Source organism: Pezoporus occidentalis, unplaced genomic scaffold (genome assembly GCF_034315485.1).
Source record: "Pezoporus occidentalis ecotype Australia unplaced genomic scaffold, CSIRO_AGI_Poc_V1 ctg2, whole genome shotgun sequence".
Lineage (NCBI taxonomy): Eukaryota > Metazoa > Chordata > Aves > Psittaciformes > Psittacidae > Pezoporus > Pezoporus occidentalis.
Genome location: NW_026913855.1, coordinates 9,951,238 through 9,971,071, shown reverse-complemented (window position 1 = coordinate 9,971,071; position 19,834 = coordinate 9,951,238). Strand labels below are relative to the sequence as shown.

Sequence of the window (19,834 nt, the reverse complement as noted above, 5' to 3'; positions counted from 1 at the left end):
GTGGGTAAGAAGGGCTAGGATTTCTTCATTGTTTCATGCTACTTATCATTTGATCTATTTCATTAACACACACACACGCAATGAATTTTTTCCTATTTTTTTTTTTCTATTGTTTTACTGGGGGATTTAAGTATTTTTCCCCATTACACTGCTACAGCATTTACTTTTTATTACTACTTTGCCTACCTCCTGAACTACTCATTACTGTATTTTGAACATTTATCTTGAATAGTCACAGGAGAATGCCTCAACATCTTCAGAGGCTTAATAACTCACCACAGCATATTACGGCTGAATTCTCCTACAAGTCTTTACTTACTTTAAGGAACATACATTTTACAGCCTTATTACTTCCTAAATTTTTCTCTGAAATGAAAAATAAAGCTCTCTAGGTTTTTATTTTTTTCAGTGTAATTTTTTTTTCCAGACTGCATTGATTTTATGTGTTTCTAGAGGTTCAAAGTTCATGTCAAAATTCATTTTATCTTGTGCTGTTTTCAACATTTACCTTTGGTTTAAATGTCAGAGCCTTTCACTTCTGTTACTTTGATTTCTCTGCTGCCTCTCTTTTCTCTGCAAGCCCTAACTGATCGCGTATCTTGGTGTGGTCTCCCCATTTTTTTCCACTTCCAACAATATTTGTTAAACCTTGTTGTATCTTTGAACAGGTTTTCTTTGCTTACTTTTTTTTTCTTCTTCTTCTTCAAAAACCACACTGACCACTTCTTTTTGTAATCTTCTTCTCAGAGGAACTGGAGTCTGCTGTACATTGAACTATGAAGTCTCAGCAGTCCCAACTCACCTTCCACACAAAGGATTCCAATACACACTCTTGTGACATGATGTTCCCTGACTTCCTTAATTCCACCAAGTGGATTTATTGAAAGACAGTGCTCTCACCTGACTGTGAGCAGTTATTTCATATCAGGTTGAAATAAAGTAATATTTTGATCCCTTACACATTGTCTTATTTGCTGTTAATGACACATTCTGTAGTCTTACTTCAGAAAGGCAACTAAACACAAACACCTGACTTCAGGTTGACCTCAGGTTTTAAAGACAAGCAACAAGCTGTTGTAACTGTTGCAACAAAAGAGGAGTAAGTGACTGATGTTACGATAAACAGATGTCTGAATACATTCAGCACAGATGATAAAATATGTTTTCAATATTTAGGAACATGTTTGATGGCAAGTGTAGAAAATGTAGACTGGTAGAATTCATAAAGAGATCACATTTCTTGGAAAGTTAGGAATTCAAGAAAGGGTTGTGACAATATTTCTTAATATTTTATTATTTTGAAGTGAAATCCTTTACAGACTGAGCTAACTGGGTGACTATTTCAGTTAATACCAGCAACTGAGACTATGACCAGCTTAGAATGGACAACGTTTAACAAAATAACATTGCTCCAGGTGTTTAACAGCTCTTCCTGAAAGCCAATAATGACGTATATTTGAAGTTTCAAACTTCTACCCAACATCCTATTACTACTACTGACATTTATATTTTTTTTAGAAGTAAATACATGGGCATCAAACTGTTTCTTCTGTACTTCATCATACAGGAACTACACGTTGCATTTTTAAAGCATGTAACTAAACTGGCAAAAGAAAACAGCTGATGTTAAATTGTTTGAAAACTCTGCACTGTTTCTGAAGAGTCCCACTCAAGATGGCTATAAATACAGAAAGAATATGTTATTACTTCATGATTCACTTGCAAGTCATGATTTCAGTTATAAAATTAAACCCAGTCCTCTTCCCCCCCACCCCCCCAAAAAAAACCAACAACAAAACACTTTCTATTGGTTGCATCTAAATAATAACATACAGGAAGTTATAACAAGTCCCAAAATGAAAGTGACTGTCAAATCCTCCCTGTTGGGAAAACAGTTCTTGATCTTTGTGTAAGTATATTTTAATGGCAGCAAAATTGTTCGTTCCTGAAGCCCTGCTCTTCTCCACACAAATTCAATAACTGGTGGTAAAAAGAGGACTAGCAAGAGGGAAGTGGAAGACAGTGGAAGTAAGCCTGTAAGAAAAAAAGAAAAGACAAGAAGAACAAAAAGGAAGCAGCAAAACCAGTGAAATATCATGCTCCTCCTTGCTTCTGACTATGTGAGAGGCTATTAAAACTATTCTGCTCCTTAACACCACTAATATCTTACGAACTTGGAGCGCTTTTCTATTAATTGCCAGTTTATTTCAAATGTGAAGGTTATCATCAGTATTCCAATAGAAGGGAGAAACGGGAAAGGCAGGAACATGTTTGTTTTAAAAAGAAGCAAGAAAATAAAAGCCTCCCAAGAAATCAGACTTATGACCACTAAAACTGTAGACGGTAATAGAAAAAAGTGATAATTTTAAATGCAAAAGAGGCAGTGACCTTCTCCATATTGTATCTGAACACTTACTAGTCAGCTGCATGTAATAATTTCTATTACATACTTCTCAATAGCTTATAAAGGTTGAGTCTTCCAGTCATATCAGTATCACTCTACATCTAGGAAGTAACAGATTGATACACTGAACAACATGAGTAATACTAAAATTTACGGTGACACTTAAGTATGTCTCAGTGTATTTTTAACAACTGAAACTGAGATTGCAGCACACCAATGAACATTTCTTCACGAACATACAGCTTGGCTTATTACCCTCCACAGAATGAAATTCAGTAGACAGAAAACCACTTTATCAAGGTATTCATGGCCAGAAGTCTCACTGAGGAGGATACCCAATGCTATTACTCAGGGTTGTATCTTCAATTTCTTTTCCAGTGAAATTCCTTTTGTTTTCTTCAGTCTTCGAAGGGATTGAAGAAGTACAGAAAAAAGGGTGACATTTAAACACAACCATCTTTTGAGTTGCCTGCATTGTTGTCTATGTTTTCATCATTGCTGAAGAAGAAGCTTGAAAACAGGTCAGCTGCAAGTGCATGCTGCTTTTAAATTTGTTTAGCAACTCTTCTAAGAACCTGTAAAAGGAAAATAGTTACAACTTCAGCAGATACTGAAAACAATTACCCCAAATTCTGCCTATTCTGTCTGTGACTTCAAGTACATCATTGGCTTAAATAAAGGGCCTAGTGTTGAATCTATTCAAATCTCTGAATATTACAGACATTTAGAAGTATACCAAGTGTGTCAGGATGATCTGTGGTCACACGGGACTTAGTCACAGAGATTTTATCAAGGCAATAAAATAACCCTTTATATGGCTTTCCTTCCAGATAAAGATTGTCTTCTTGAGAGAAACATACCTGCAAAAGACAGTGGCAAAAGGACTGGCAGAGAGTGTCTAAGATAATTCTGTAGGGCAAATCCAGAAACTGTCAGACTTGGGGGTTGGACTAGATGACCTCTGAAGGTCTCTTCCAACCCAAACTATTCTATGATTCCATATACCATGAAACCAAGTACCTCTTATCAAGGTTACAGCTTTTTGTTGTAGCTGAACTGCAAATTTCAGTTCTCAAATTTATTTTGCAAATTTCTCTTCAGTATCATGGCTGAAAGATCAGAGATAGTATGTCTGTTCCAGGAGAAGCATTAATTCACTGGCAACCATGGGTTTTTGCTCTTTATAGATTACAAACTATGTATGACTTCTTTCTGGAGCATAACAATGATCGTTTACATCTACATAGCTGCCAAGAAAGTACTTGGTGTAGTGGATAAGATCCATAAACTCCAGGTGTAAGACTAAAGATGTTGATGGCTCTGTTGTGTTGTATTTTAACAGTGGAGCTGCATTGTGAAGTTTTACAGTCTTGCCTGTGTGTTTTATATTCCCTATATTCTAGTGAAGAACGAGTTCTCTGAACTTTTGCTCTGTTTCAAAACCAAGCTAATCAGGGCAGACCTGTATCACCTGAACTTTTTGGCAAGCTGTGAATAGTTAACAGCCAGTAACAGAATAAATTGTACTGTGTGTTAACACCCACCCCCCCAAACCAAAACCAAAACCCAACAAACCAAAAACCCTCCCACCAAACAAACCCAAGAACAACTTGAACCACAAAATCAGTATCTGCTTCCTCAGTAGGTCCTCTGGAAGATGACTATGGCCACATTCATCACTTAGTATCATACTAATGACTGTGAATGAACTGCTCTAAATCAGTGAACAAATCTGTTATTTTACACAAATACATGTAGATTACAATGAGCTGCCTGGAACAATGACAATTGTGGTGTAACAACCTGGGAAACAGAACATGTTTTAGACTGTCTAGGGCTCAGAACTCTGAGGCAGATATTAAAATGATGCAGTTCTTGGTTCTCATCTGTCCCATAAAGTGCAAATACTTGCGACTAAGTGAAAAAACAAGCAAAGAACTCTGCAGGTGGTGTGGAAAGCCTGAGCTTAAAGAAACCTCCTTACTCAAAACTGATTCCTATCTTAAAACAAGTGTAAGAGCCAAGTAAGGCAAGAAATTATCTTGAGACTTGCTGTGGCTAGTGAGGAGTAGTTCTAAATTAACAGACAGGGGACATCTGGAACCACAGGCTGCACAGTCTCTTCATGTGTCTACAGAAGAAATTCTGACTGTTAAGTGCAAATTGATTTGATGCTGTTGAGTTTCTGAAAGTACCATAATACCAATCTCAAGTTCAAAAAAACTACACTAATATACATTACAATACAATCCATCCTAGTTTTACCATACTACTCTTTATTAAGCTGTACTTGTAAAACAGACTACCAAATACTAAACTGGATGCAGCAAAGCAGCTTGGTTGTCAAAGTTTGCTACAGTGAGGAAGGAAGAACCCAAAACTTCTCCTCCTGATGTTAAAAAAACCACAGAACCTTCTTATTTGTTTTTAAAATGAAACACACCAGTTTTGAGAGCTCCCCATATACCAACTGGCAAAAGCTCAGACTTTCTTTGTTGGCCATTTTTTTATTGCTTCCGAAATTCAGTAAGATGAGACAACGGACCTCACAGAAACTTTAAGATTAACAAGGAAGGCTAAAATAGATGGCAATTACAAAATAAATACAAAGCTACATTGAACTGATAAGACTAGGATGGGCAAAAGGGATATGCCACAAAGCCATTGGCTCCTCCATGTAATTTAATTTGGCCATGATAAACAAGAACTTGGCTTATTCGTAACTCTTTCCAAACAGGCTTCTGCTCTGTAATTCAGAAGGTTCAAATACAGTGAATGTTAACCCTCTTATAACAAAGTTCTGATACAAGACTAAAAAGCAGTATCTCCAGAGACCAGAAAGAAGACAAGAAGGTACATTACACTCACTTTTTGTCAGTTCCACTTGAGAGCTGAGGCAAGGCTTCCAAAGCTTGCTTAAAGCTTGAGCTGCAAGGAGAACAAAAATACTCACATGGCACTGCTACAAGGCTCAGCATTCACAATTTCTCTCTATAAATTTGTGGAGATATGCTGTATTTTATCAATTCTTATTTCAATGAATTAACACAATATTAACTTGAAATCTGACATTCATGTGCAAATTGAACATAAAGTGGTCATGGGTTCAAGCAGGTCTCTTGGCACTCCTAATGCGATTTATAGCATACACCAACAGGAAATGTTAAATCAACATCTGATTTGAAACTGTGCTTGACATCATGTATTCTTCAAGAATTACAAAGTAGGGCTAACTTCAAGGTTAAAGGAGGTTTCTTGGGGCATTATCCAGTCAAGTTTTGAGTAACTCCAAAGATGGGGTTTCCATCCCTCTCCGGGCAACAGAGGTGGAAGCGAAGTGCAGGGAACAACACAGGACCTCCACATATAGGTATAATCTTGTCAGCAAAAGATTAATGTGGTGAACTGTGACAACTACTACTAGTGACAATTCCAGGGATAGAAAGGCATCTATGAAGCTCCAGCTTCCAGGGTGCACTGTGAATTATGCCATGCCAATTAGAGACAATGCCACTTCCATTTTGTCCAATTTGAGCCAGTGCCAAATAGTTATCATTTAGAGGTCTTCATTACTCTCAGACACTTAAGATAAGGAAGCAAGTCTTTTGAAACGTAATGCAGTAACACCACAGGATGCTAATGGTAACACTATCAAAACAAATTAGGCCTTCAAGCCTTGCAGTATTTCCTACAAAATGTTGATTAGGAAGATGACCAAACTGCCATCTGTAGCAACATTTACTGCAAATCCTAACAGATGTGTAAGTAATTCAAATATGTTAATGAACCTGCCCATATAATCCCCAACATAATCACAGAGAAATTTCAGTCAATCAACTGTACTCAAAACTGCTGAGAGCTGTCATAGTCTGGTTTTACATGCCTTGACTGCATCAACTACTGCTGCTGCTAATGCTTGCCCTAGTTCTCCATAGTTCTCCTAGTTCTCCTGCCAGTGTCTGGCAGCTTCTTGCTGTGAACTTTACGAGATTGCTGTGAAAAACTTGACAAAACCCAGCGACATTTGCTTTTGTCTTGTTTTAGCATCACTTTCCTCAGCAGCTGTACTGCCGTTAAGATGTTTTACTTTCCTGAGTGGCGAACTCTAGCTTGTGTCTAAAAATTCAAGTAAAAAACAAATATAAAAGTAATTTTCTTTCAACTGATAAAACCTTTCTAGTAATCTGGTTTTCATATATTTACCTAGTACATTACATATTCTATTTGAAGCACATTCCTAACCTTTAATTTACATTATGAGCTTTTCCATGTTTACCAAGAATTCAATTACTTTGAAAAGCAGACATTACAGCACATCTTACTTGCTTTCAGGCGTTAGGTATATGGCCACGGTATCTCTCAAAGCACAGATTTCAAGTCTTGCCTAAAGAGAAATACAAATATTGAAACAAAGACAGTGTCCTTGCACCAAGTGAATACCAGTCTCCCAAAGCTTCATCATTTGTAGAGGCAAATATTATTGAGGGTTGCAGTTGTAAGCAGCCTTGTCTTTTAACAATTTGTTTCCTGTATTCTTATTTGCCATGCTGCTGTATCAGCAGACTGCTAAAGGGAACTATTGCATACTTCTGATTCCAGTCAAACTGTTTGTACGGTCACGGTCACTATGTAGTAGTTTGTAAACATTGGTTTGTCTGTTAGTAATAAATCTTCAGTTCTGTTCCATCTTTTCTGTTCTGGATAAAAAGACAGAAGGAGGCAACCTTAAATTCTCTGCCTGGTGGTTTTTGGTTGGTTGGTTGTTGTTTTTTTTTTTTTTTTTTTTTTACATTGAAACAGTGAGCTTAACTTCTCACAGCACAGCTTGGCTGGGGAGGAAGGAAACCCAAAAGTATAAAAATCTGTCAATATACATTTTATTCTTGGTTTTCCTGTTGAATTTATTTTTTTTCCTCATCAAATGAGGAAGTAGAATGGCTGTGCTTTGTTCCTTGTCTGTCGCCTGGTAGGCACACAAGCTTGAGGATTTTAGTCCCACACTGCACTGCGTGTCTAGGTATTAATTTTCACCTAGGCAAACTACAGTGGAGAATGAACTCAACTATTAAGTTTCACAGATGGTCCTTTAGTCTTTAAAAAGCTATCATCACAGATTTTATACGAAATAAAAACATTCTACATGTGATCAATACTTTCAGAAATTTTATTTAAAAATACAAAATGAACTTCATCCAAGTTCATATTCTGCTCTTGTTCATCATATACATAAAATATAATTCAGCTAGCTATTACAGAAACATCTAGACCCAACTAATATAACATTAAGCTTCCAAAACATTTTATAATGCAACACAGACATCTAATTCCACTTCTAATGAAAGGCTTTTGATTTTAGGTCCTCTCCTCTCCCCTAGGTAGGAAACCAGATGAGATTTACACTTTTTTAGTTCTAGAACTTTCTGGCACAAAATATAACATAGCCACACACCAATTTTATACTTATAAGCAATGCTTTTCTCACCACAAGATGTTTCACCTCTTTTTGTATGGTGCTCCAAACTGAACAGCCTTGGACTTTTTGAAGTCCTACACATAAGATTCTGGAGTCTTTCCTACATTTTAGGAAGTAGCAGTACTATGGGGAAGTGTCACTTTCTCAAGTACCACAGCCTAAATAAACATGGTGGTAGGACAAAATCTACAAAACTGTGGGTCGTGGGAATACAGAGTCACACTCTTTTGGGGAATTGCTTTTTTTTGATCAGTCTGACCAGGCTTGGAGCACTCTCTCACTGCTGCTTCTGTCAGGATTTTATATGTTTGGAGGAACAGAAAATGACCATGAGTGACTAATTTACAGTAGGGTGAGAAAATCCTTTCAGCGATCAGTTTAGGCATCAAGTTCATATAGCGGGCTCTCTAGTCAAACAGAAGTCATATATGAGTGGCTTTGTTGCTATTCATTGATTTGTTTATAAATAGACAGTCAACCTTATTTGGCTGTGATCTTACATTAATTCTGTCCAATTCAATTACTACCAGAAGATGGAAAATAAGGCTTGCAACTGGGAAATTATTTTCCCACCATAATGCAAGAATGCTGTCATGTACAATGAAAATTGGGAGTTTGCTCTTCTTGCCTGTTACAGCCATTGCACTCATTAACTCAAAGGGATTTCTTTTAAAAAGATTTTTTCTTAGAGTCCTTTTAAACTTATCCAATAGCATTTACAGCTACCAATCTAACTGTAAACTAAGAATGCAATGTAAGAGCATCTGTTCTACCCATGCAGCAAGTAAGTGTTCATGTACAAATAGTATAACACACAAGTTACCATTTTGCTATGACTTGCAAGATCCTACTTCATCATATTTTCAAGATTTTAAAGTCTCAAAATACCACAATATTGTTTTTTTTCTAAAGTAATTTTCTGATGACAGGCCAAAGACAGCATTTAATGACATTTCAAACAGATACCTTTACGACGCTTCTTATCTCATTGAATATAGGCAAACTTTAATGCATTCAGACACAAAATCAACACTAAAATACAGTCAAACCCAAGAACCATTATAATCTCAATGGATGTTTATCCATAAATCTGAAATAGGTTGTATACTAATCCTTTTTATCTCCTTGCTTTCACTGCTGCAGTAAATTTAACAAATACAGAGATTGTATATCTCTCTGTTATTCTATTTTCTAGATTCAGATGTTTGCCAGTACAAAATATTCAGGTACCTGTAAAGCTCCATTTTTGCTGAAGGATGAAACACACTGCATCAGTCGACTCAGTTCTTCAGAGACTGCTTCTACAACCCTTGACATTACCCGAGGAACTAAGTCTTTGGAAATTGTAAACACCTAATTTTTATAAAAGAAGAATCATGAGCACAATAGCTATATTAACAGAAATATTTTCTACAGTAACATTTCAGTAAAAAGTACTGAAAACTTTGATTGAAAGGACCACTTCATTTTTATCAATGGACAAAAAAAATTCAGAAGCAACTGGAATACGAAGGATTTCTTTTGATACTTGCCTGCACTTTGACAATTCACCTCTGTCAATAGCTATATGTTATGTGACAATGACAACTTTCTTTCAATGTCTAAAAGCAGCTAAACCTTAAAATATGTGCTCTTGTCTGGTGGATGCAGGTAGTTGGGTGGCTGTACATAGACTGCTGTTTTGTAGATAGCATCTTTAATTCAGGGTTGTGTGACTGACTGCAATTAGACACTCAGCCACATTTTTCCCCCACATATTTTGCTCTTTCTTCTGGAATCCTTTATATTTGACCATTGTCAAATAACTAGTGTTTTTTTGTTCAGTGGCAGAGATAAGCCTTTGAAAGGGCTTGAGAGTACAGTGCTGTAATGGATTCTTCCATTGATGCCATTTATTATCTCCCTGGCAAAAAATTTACACCTCTGTTTTTTTCCATGCATCAAGACCATATTTTTAACTGCTTATTTGTATACCTCTTTAAAGTGATACCTGTACCCTCCATTTGAGGTTCAGAGTATCAACTGCAACACAACAGCAACACAAAATTAAGCATTAGATCTCTGCCTGATGCAAAGCAGGAAAACACTGATCTTCCTTAAAGGGAGCCTTAAGGAAGCGAAAAATTTATGGTGAATAAGAAAAAAAAAAGGCATGATTTTTCTACACAAAATTGGGGAAAATGCAGGCTGAGAGGTTGGAATATAGGAGGAAGTGAGATTATAGGTTAGACAGACCAACCTTGTCTCAAGGCTTAGAGGTGACAATAAAGTTGCACAAGGCTGGGGGAGATTGATGACACAAGGAACTGAAGTTGATGTGACTGGAATGGTAGAAGAAGGAAAACGAACCACATAGAATTTCTAACGCACCCCAGCCCCCATTTCTGCTTTAAAATTATTTAAAAAATTAAGTAGTGGAATGTTTTTTTTTTGCTAGAATACCTTTGCTTTTCATGAAGTTTAGAGCTCCTGTGTGACAAGAAAATGCAGTAATTGACAGAAGATATATTAATGCATGTGTGTAAAAGTAAACTGGGGGGGGGGAGGGAGGGTATTTTAAAACCCCAAGATTCCTACACAGGTTTCAGCAATTTAAGTAAAGAATTATGTATCAGGGATCCCATAAAGCTGACCATTCCACAAGGCAGGTCTGCACTATAGCCTAAATACACTGACCATATATATAGGTATGTGAGCTATCAGCTGCTAGCAACACTAATTCAAACATAAAGCCTGTTGTAACTGTTTTGACTCACAAAAGCTAAGTGACATACTTTGCTGCACAGTGAGAAAAAAAGATCACAAACCCAACCAGAAACAATTTTGGAAGGGGTCATCTTATTCAGCAGCAAATATTGCTGTGCAATTCAACACAAACATACCAGGAACACACCCAAAAATCTTCTACTGAGAAGAGAACACTGGTGCCCACAATGAGCACACTTGAAATTTGACTATACAGAATCCAGGAAAAAAAATTCTCAGCAACGATGAATCATCACAACTTTGCAATAAGAAGCCCTTATTTTGAGTTCAGTTAAATTTGAATTCAAAGGTACAGAAACAATTTTTTTCCACTACAGTCCATGCTTTTTGTTCAGCTGATGGTTAATTTTTGCTGTTTCAAACTACAGAAACTTGCAGTCTTGCTAATTAAATTTAAATCTGACTCAGCTTACAGAATTTCACCAGAAAACAGCGGAAATAGGAGCTTCATCTTGACACACATTTTCATATTTTTGCAGTATTTCACATCTAGAAACTTGAGGCAATGCTATTTGGGCCAAAATCAGCATTAGTCTCAGTGAAGTCAGAGAGGCAGTGCACCCTTCTGCTGTAGTATTTTAACAAGTATGCATGTTTACAGCATCAGCTCAGTAAGTCACAAATGTCTTTGAATTTTTTAAGAAAAAAACCCTCATTTTCATTTTAATTAATTTTCACTACACTGAAAGCCAACACTAAAAACAAATGCCACACTGGTGTATGTTTTTGGTGTTGCTTATGCCCTCATTTGGAAACATTCAATAAAATCAGCAGTGCTTCTGTGAAAACTGCTGTAAGTAAATATTGAAACTGAATAAAAAATATTGCAAACAATATTTAATTTTTCTGAAAATATTTTAATTTATATAAATCCTTATTGTTTAAGGAGGAATAAAATAAACTAAAACATCAAGTGAATCTCATCAGATTTTAATTAGATGGAAAAAGGAGAGCAGCTATACTTGTGGTATTTTGAAAGGTGAGAGTGTTGTCACTACCAGTGTTTATACCAGGAGCAGTAGTAACCTGGTAACATGCTTGATGATTTGAAGGAAGGAGTATGTACCACAGAGGCTGTAATTTAAAGAACTATAGAAAATTCCTGTGTAGTATCACAAAGGGCCAAGTAACTCCAGCTCTGCTAGCATATTCTTTTAATAATAATATTTTAATTTTAATATTCACTCCCTATCGTAAGTCATTACCTACCTAAACATTTCAAACAGCATTTGTGCTGTACAGAGACTGTAAGTCTTTGTGGTTTATAGGTTTCCACTTTTTATTCTACGCACAAAAACGACATACTGCCTTTTCACTCTGAGTGGCATATGTTGAACATCTCTTCCAAAGCAAAGCACAAGCTCACTTTCCTATGTTGTGGAAAGTAAAGTTATTCAGAGAAAGTGCGCATCATTACTATCTATATATCTTTCTCTTTATAAAATTATCTGTATAAAAAGGGAAGAACTGAGCTTTAAACTTTAGCTTTCCTCTTCATCAGATGGTGGAAACAAAAAAGTGCAATGGAGTGTTAATGAGGATAAACAGGAACTGTTCATCTCCTTCTGCACTTAAAAATAGCAGTGGCATACTTGGTTGGCTAAACTTGACCCAAAAGCTCTTTTATCTACAATGAAGACACTGAAACAGAGGTACAATTTTCAGGGGTGATGAAAGCCATATTTACCGTACAAAGTACCTTGAAATGATACATATAAAGGTAAGCATGAAATAATGTGAAGTTTTTCTCACCTCTGCATGCACAGCAATGATATTCACTAACGCTTCTTTCAAGTAGTTTCTGACACCTGAAACAAAGCAAACAAGATAATTACTTTCATTCTGTTGTCTCAAAGCCATAATATTCTATGGTTCAATACTGTACTTTTTCTTTTCATTCTTTTATTAGCATTTTTGCAATCAGAGACAGAAAGAGAAAGTTCTATAGTCACATCACCAGTCTATTTCCTTTTTCAAATCAAATGGAGAAAGGCACATTTCCTTACAGCAAAAGGTTAAAAAAAGCCAGTAGGTTCCCGTTTCAGTATTCTTCTCTTGAAACCTAATTTCATCAACTTCACAATTTCATAAAACCCTGGAATTATTAAAAATAAATTCTGGATGTCTTGCTAGAATACACATACTATTGCACAGGACACATATTACAGCTCCATAAGTTCTAAAGAAACAGAAGGCAAAGGCAAGGCGTTTTGTTTGTACAACATTTTTCAAGAAGATCTTACTGTTTTATCAGCTTCTCTGACTGTTACCTACTGTAACAGACAGAAATAGCAAGGACGTGTTTCTGTGAAAGTGGTTCAGAAGATATTACTCATGGCAGTTTATGGAAGATGTCATGCCTTTGCAGGTATTTCCTCTTGGGGAGGATGGAGAAATCAAATGAGCATTTTATTTACCAAGCATATGAACTGCTTGTCAATTTATACTAAAACGTAAATTCTAAACAGAAGCACATCCAGCAGGGTATGCTTTAGTGAGGATTGTCTCTTAATCCACTATGCTCCTGTAATTCTTGACTAACTTCCCAGACCAGGACTCCAGTTGTGTAAGATTTAAAACAGGCAAAAAAATCTAAAATTGCCCCATTTGATTTTCTGGGCACTTCACTTCGTAAGCAAAGGCAAATCAGAAATCATTTAACACATTAGAGCACGCATAAGTGTTGGAAGTGCAACACAGCATAACAAGAGAGCGCTACTGATCCACATGACTTCAACTTCTGATTCCAGTTACTCTAGCATGAATCGGAGGAAGCGCAATCAGTAAAAGATCACAGTTTACGTAATTGTAGAATAGTCTGGGTTGGAAGGGACTTTGAAAGGTCACCTAGTCCAATCCCCTTGCAATAAGCAGGGACACCTTCAGCTAGATCAGGTTGCCCAGAACTACATCCAGCCTGGCCTTGAATGTCTCCAGGGATGGCACATCTACTGCTTCTCTGGGCACCCTGTCCCAGTGTCTTATCACCCTCATTTAAGAAAACCTGCTTTGTCTTGTCCAGCCTGAATCTCCCCTCTTTTAGTTCAAAACCATTATCCTTCATCCTATCGCAACAGGCCCTGCTAAAATGCCTCTCCCCAGTTTGGGGAATTGTGGACAAACCTGGTGAGACCACACAGCTCAGAGATCACAGTGTGACTAAGGCTGCTGTTATAAAAATTACAAAATGAACCTTCAGTTCATCTTACTTGCTCCACCTTTGCTCATATAACACCAATGCAGCAACTTAATCCTGTTATGAACAACAGCTTCAAAAGGAGCTACCAAAGAACATCAAAACGAGTTATTCTATGAGAGAATAGTGTTTCACAACTGCCATTTCAGTTGTACTTATTTTTTTTTTTTTAATCACTGGTCCCACAACTCACTTCAAGATCTAAAAAGAAATATTCTAACTTAGGCAATTATGGACAAACATTTTATAAAAAGAGTAGGACAAAAGGATCTCTCTGCATGAGGTTGAACACTTTCATCACCTGTCTCTACACTGTGCTATGTGATGCAGCCTGGAGCTTAGACTGGAGGGTGCTTCCTAAAGGGCATTACCGGAAGAGTGCTTTGTGGAAAGTGGAAGGAGAGATGTTGACCAGTGACTCTTGTTTCAACATGCAGCAAGGATGTAGCTGATCTCTTTTGCAGCCAGGCCCCTGTATCAAGACAGCCTCCGTTTTAAAAGTTCATACTGAAGCGGTGAACATGAAGATTTTACTGTTCTCACTAAAAGCAGTTTGGTTTCTGAACATACAAAAGAACTAAGACTTTTATTGAAGGAATGTTCTATTTTTACCCTGGAAGAGATGCAAATAACTGAAGGAGGTAAAGAAAAATACAAGCCTTTCCCCACACATTCCAAAACATCTCTAACGCCTCTTCTTACTCTTTATTATCTTCCTTGAAAAATCTCAGTCACTCTTTCCATTTCAACCAAAACAAGTCAAACAGCACAGTACACCAGACTGCAAGCTTTTAAGTTCTTGTTATCTTAGCATTTTTTTTTTTTTTTGCAACAAGGAAGGGAGGGAGGGAGAAATAGAGCAATACCAGAAATTTTATGAAATTGACTTTTTTTTCCTCTCCTGTACCCTGCAAAACACATAATGCTACACACAAGTACTTGAACCACACCAAAAGATCACAGGTGTGTGTGCAAATGCAACACCTATGAAAATTCCTTTTTCCTCTTCTAGCATTTTCCTTCTTCTGCTTCACTCTGTCCCTGTTTAAATCCTTAGCAGTCCTCCTATCGCAGAGAACAAAATTTGTATCACATCTCAGAAGTAAATAAACTTGACCAGGTGCTGAAGAGTGGTACGCAAATCACATTAAGAAGTACAGGGTGAATTTGGGAGCTGGTCTGCAGTTAATCTCAGGGTGCAAAGTGTTGATTTTGGTCTGCAAACCTATGTCGTATTCAGCTTTTAGCACCTACCAGCCTCATCTTGTGACAGTAGGATCTTTCATGTGGAAACTGTGTTTTTACTTTTGCACAAATGCCACACAAGATTAAGACTTTGATGGTCTCCCTTATCTATGGATACTTGAGCACTGCCAGAACATGTTTATTAATCAGTCGAATTTTCACTCATTAACTAAGCAGCATTTCTTTGCCCCAACTGATTGTTCTTCAATGAATCATCTCACTAAAACCCTGGTACAGCTGGGGAGCTGTAATGAAGGTGGAGAGAGGGCAGTTGTGCGTGTGCTGCAGAGAGGAGGCCAGCAGGCTGAGCTGGAATGAAGCATTAATAAGGAGACAAGTGAAAAGATGGAATTCATAAAGACTGAAGCTCACGGGTTGTGTAAAAGTGTTTGCGGTTCCAAGGACTAATCCTTGTTTTCCACCTAAGAGCCTAAGCTTAGGTGTTTCATCTTATTACCTACCTAAGCATGCCTCTTCTCATGCATTCATGCAACTTGGCTCAGAATAGGAGCTGCTAATTCTGCACTCAAATTAAACAACTTTTGGCTATGCTAGCAACAGGTGCCTATCAATTATGTCTGTGGAAACCTTCCATAACCTATTTCTTAAAGAGTCATTCACCAAGTTACTGTAACTATTACTGTTAATTTCTACAAGCATGAAATACTAATGTCAGCAACATCAGCACCAGGTGTTAAATACCACTATCTGGTGTGCACAGCTAGGATATAAAATGATAGTTTATGTCTTCTAACTGAAGAACTAAGAATGAAATTATTAAATTGAATTAAGATGGAACATATGGTAAAAATGAAGTGACAGTAGCTTTGTGTGGCATTTTGCTAACGCATCCCTGCTATACAATAAGATTGTTAACTTAAACCTCAATTAAAAGTATAAGCAGACATATTTTATCTTGCATCCTTGTACCACATACAAGGACAAATGGGTGAACTGAGATCTTAAAGGAGATTATTTTTTGCAATCCCAGTAGCACTAATTAGGTGCCCCTGACCTTCCGTAGCTATGACTGTAAGATCAGGAGGCTCAGCAGAGGCTGAAGTTATTCCCTCAGTTTCTTAAGACAGGTTTTGCAATTTAAGAGCTGACAATTCAGCACAAACTGTGCAAAGCTATCCAGTTCAGAGATGGTCTGTGCATATGAAACTGTAGTTGCCTTAACTGCAGCATCTAATAGCGTAAAAGATCTTGCTTGTTAAGCTAAACAAACCAAAGATGGAAAGGAGATGCAACTGCACTTCAAAACTGCAAGTGGAACCAGACAGGGAGAGAAGGGAGAACTACCTACACTGAAGAACAATACTGACACGAGAACGAAAGAGAGGTGTAAATGAACTGACCACCAGTAAACTTAGGCTGGAATAAAAGGTAACCCGGAAACAGGTTTGTTTGGATTATGCTGTGTGGTGTTCTGACAACCATTGCTACTAGGGAGTTAGTCTCCTATCATGAACCGAGCATAAGTACAATAGGTATTTTCCCCCAGCCCTTCTTTTTGTCTTATTTGTAAAGAATTTTCATTTTGGCATGTGGAGACAAAGCCAAACATATCTGAATGTCAAGACCTGCAGGCATAGTTAAGAGATGTACTGTATTTTGAAAAACTACAATTAAAAAATATCCAATTTCTGATTTATATCACTGCACTGTTTGTGGCAAGCTTTGTTGAACCAAAGCATTACTTTTTTGGAGTATGATTCACTGGAAATACAAGCAGTGGCATCCAACTGTGAATTTGTTGTGAAATTCATTTCAAAATGAAAAAATTCTGTCTAGAATAGAATTTTTGTGCAGCTTTCTCTGTGACTATTCAGCAGCCCACACAATTACAGTTTTTGGGACACCATGCTGCCAGTCCTATTATGCAGCACTGAAAGCTAATGCACCATATAACTGTAGGTTGCAACTATTAGGCTAATCAAGTGAAACATAACATTCTTAAGTCTAAAATACCTCTTATTTAGCATATTAAAGCACAAACACAATGTCTTTCCATATCTTCTGACAGAAATGTGTTAAGGAAAGTCTCAACAAGCCCTTGCAATTTCTCTCAGGAAAACATTATTATTCTGTTACAGCATAAATGCACTCGCACTCTATTCTTAACACCAAAGACCGATTTGCTGGAATTCTATCTGCCACCAACAAAGCCCCAGTACTGCGCTAAATGAAAATGGATGGGAAGACTTACGACATAAAAATGACAGAAATGAAGGACAGTTTCAGCTACCAACTATCACAATGGCTGTGATACAGCTTTTTGAAAAAACTTTCAAATAGCATATTCCAATTTTGGGCCCTCCACTTTATGTTATCCTTGTTAGATGTAAAAGTAAATTTACATCTAACAGATGTAAATTTATCTGCAAATGAGTAAAATTTACTAATTTGCAGATTGTTAATCTGCAAATAAATACCATAATACCATAAAGCTGTGGCAAGGATGACTGTGAACTATGGGAAAAGCAGAAGGGAAAAAGATTTGTGGTTCTGAGGAGTAACAGAAACCAAATTTGTAGCTTGACAATGCAGGAGTCATTCAGGAGATCTTCAGATGGTGTACTGCTACCAGTTGTCCCACATGTAGTTCTCAGAGCTATGTTTCCCCCAAGTACTTAGATGACAGCAATCTACTATGAAATCTCCAAAGTGACTGAATAAGCATGCAAAAGCTGGAACTGCAATACCATATACGTAATTATAAGATGCAGAGAGGCTACAAAAACTTGCATGCACAAATAGAGCAAAGGTTGCACACACAATAAAACTGAAATGTGTCAGAAGCCAACACAGGTCTTCAAATTTATGCAGTCCTTCTAGAGTAACTTGCTAGAGAGGATATGAGCATAAAACATTTTTATGTCTTCTGCAGACTCAAGAGTTCAAAGAATGAACTGAAGTTCAGCCTGGAGAACTGAAACACACAGGAAACTTTAACCCAGGCATGTCAGGTTTGACATACTTTAACTCTTACAAGATTGGCACCTCATTTGAAATGAGCAACTGGGAAGTCAACCTTTCCACTGCCTCTCACTGAACAAGCCTTTCAGGTTGTCTGCTGTGCTAAAAGGAGGAGGGGAGGATAAAAGCACATAACTGTTTAGAAAAAGCATGTGGTGTCAGCAGGTACCTCTGCTTATCATCAGTAAGACACACCAGACATGAGGATAAGAGGCTAAGAAGGGTCAAAAGAACAAAGTTCTGAGGCAAGTTCACATTCCAATAAAAATTAGGCAGCAGTAGTGAAAGCTGCTGTTTTTCTGTGGAGGAGTTAGAAAGCCATCACAGGAAGTTCTACAGTTCAACAGCTGTCCCTCAATTCTGGCTTTTTTTGCTAACAAAAAGAGAGAGGCTTCACCAGGAGAGTTAACGGTTCTCTATACAGTGACCAAGCTACCAGTACTGATTCAAGACCGAGTTGACTGGCATATTAGAAACCCAAGCTCTAAGGGAGTGAAACAGAAATGAGTCTTGGGTAGGCACAGAGCCACAAATTTAGGAAACAGCAGAGAGCATTCTGGCCTCTGTAGGAGGTCAATACTTGCATGGGCAAGCAACTGCTGCTGGTGGTAGCAGTGTCTCTCAGTGCCTCTGAAAAGAGAGCACTAAATTTGTTGTCCTTGAGGCTTGAACATGACTTGGTAGAGCTAAGAAAACTGATGCCTGGGAGTCTGAAATTTCAAATTTTAAACACATCCAGTTGTATGTGATATTTTTACAATTTATTGTTCTGTTTGGTGAGTTACGCCAGGAAGTCAGTCAGTCTGAGAACTCTTTGTTGCCTGATTACTTTTTAATAAAAACTTTCCTCCAAAAAATTATAACAAAGAATTTGGTGATCCAAAGGGATTAATAATTTTTCATACCTAGCTGCACAGCACCAACACTTGACTGTTCCTGGATGCTTCATCTGCTATGCTGGCAGTAAACTTAGAGGAGGACAAATAGAAAAAAAACAAAACAATGCTCAAAAAAAAAAAATCTGCTCTAAGTCAACTGCTTTTAAATTATCTGATGTATGTTCTTTCCAGTTACATTATTACATTACACCCTACTGCCAGGTTTAACTGAACAGATATTGGAAAAGTTAATCTCCTAGTTTCATGTATATAGTACCAAACTCTACTGCAACAGACAAAGTGTTTTGTACTGTATGTCAGTTAAGCTCCTGCAGCCCTTCTCTAAAACTGCTCTATGAAACTACCAGAAAAAAAACCCTGCACATATGTACTGCAAGTCCGTAACCAGTGCTATGTAGTGCACATTAAAAAAGAAACTAATGAATGGTATCCACAAAGCCATATAACTTCTTTACACAGTCTGATTTTAACTGTTGAATTTCCTCTAGGTTCTGGCTGCACTGCAGCTGAAGCAATAGCAGTATTTAACACCTGCTTTAACTACAGTTATTCTAGCATGATTTCCAGTGTGGTCAGGACATTTTTTTCCTCCAGAAAACATGTTACAAAAGCAGTACTATGGACTAGCAGGATACCCTATGGGATGGCAGCCTATTATTTCTATTTCTGCAGCTCCTGGAAAGGCACGACTGTGCTATGCAATACACCAAGCAAGCATCGTCCTGCTCTGTGAAGCCTGCTTGGGAATTTCAAGGTTAGATGGATGCCTCCTGACAAGCCAAGGTGCTGAACTGCCCAGCACGCATCACAGAATTTCACTTTTCAATCTAACCGATACTACCAACTAAAATCAAGTAATCTTTTTGAAA

The 19,834-nt window shown here is 37.4% G+C and overlaps 1 protein-coding gene across 3 annotated transcripts in view; it reads right to left on the bottom strand.

The window, feature by feature from the left end:
- Positions 1-2,653: 2,653 nt before the first annotated feature.
- The window catches only part of EXOC2 (exocyst complex component 2), a 124,191-nt gene continuing 107,010 nt past the window's right edge, over positions 2,654-19,834 (bottom strand). For all 3 annotated transcript variants that reach the window (XM_062617772.1, XM_062617771.1, XM_062617773.1), the window contains 5 exons: positions 12,396-12,451; positions 9,108-9,230; positions 6,727-6,788; positions 5,273-5,332; positions 2,654-2,979 (listed from right to left, as the gene is read on the bottom strand). In XM_062617772.1, coding sequence (XP_062473756.1) covers positions 2,886-2,979; positions 5,273-5,332; positions 6,727-6,788; positions 9,108-9,230; positions 12,396-12,451 — 395 coding nt within the window. In that variant the 3' untranslated portion in view covers positions 2,654-2,885. The remainder of the gene's footprint in view (positions 2,980-5,272; positions 5,333-6,726; positions 6,789-9,107; positions 9,231-12,395; positions 12,452-19,834) is intronic.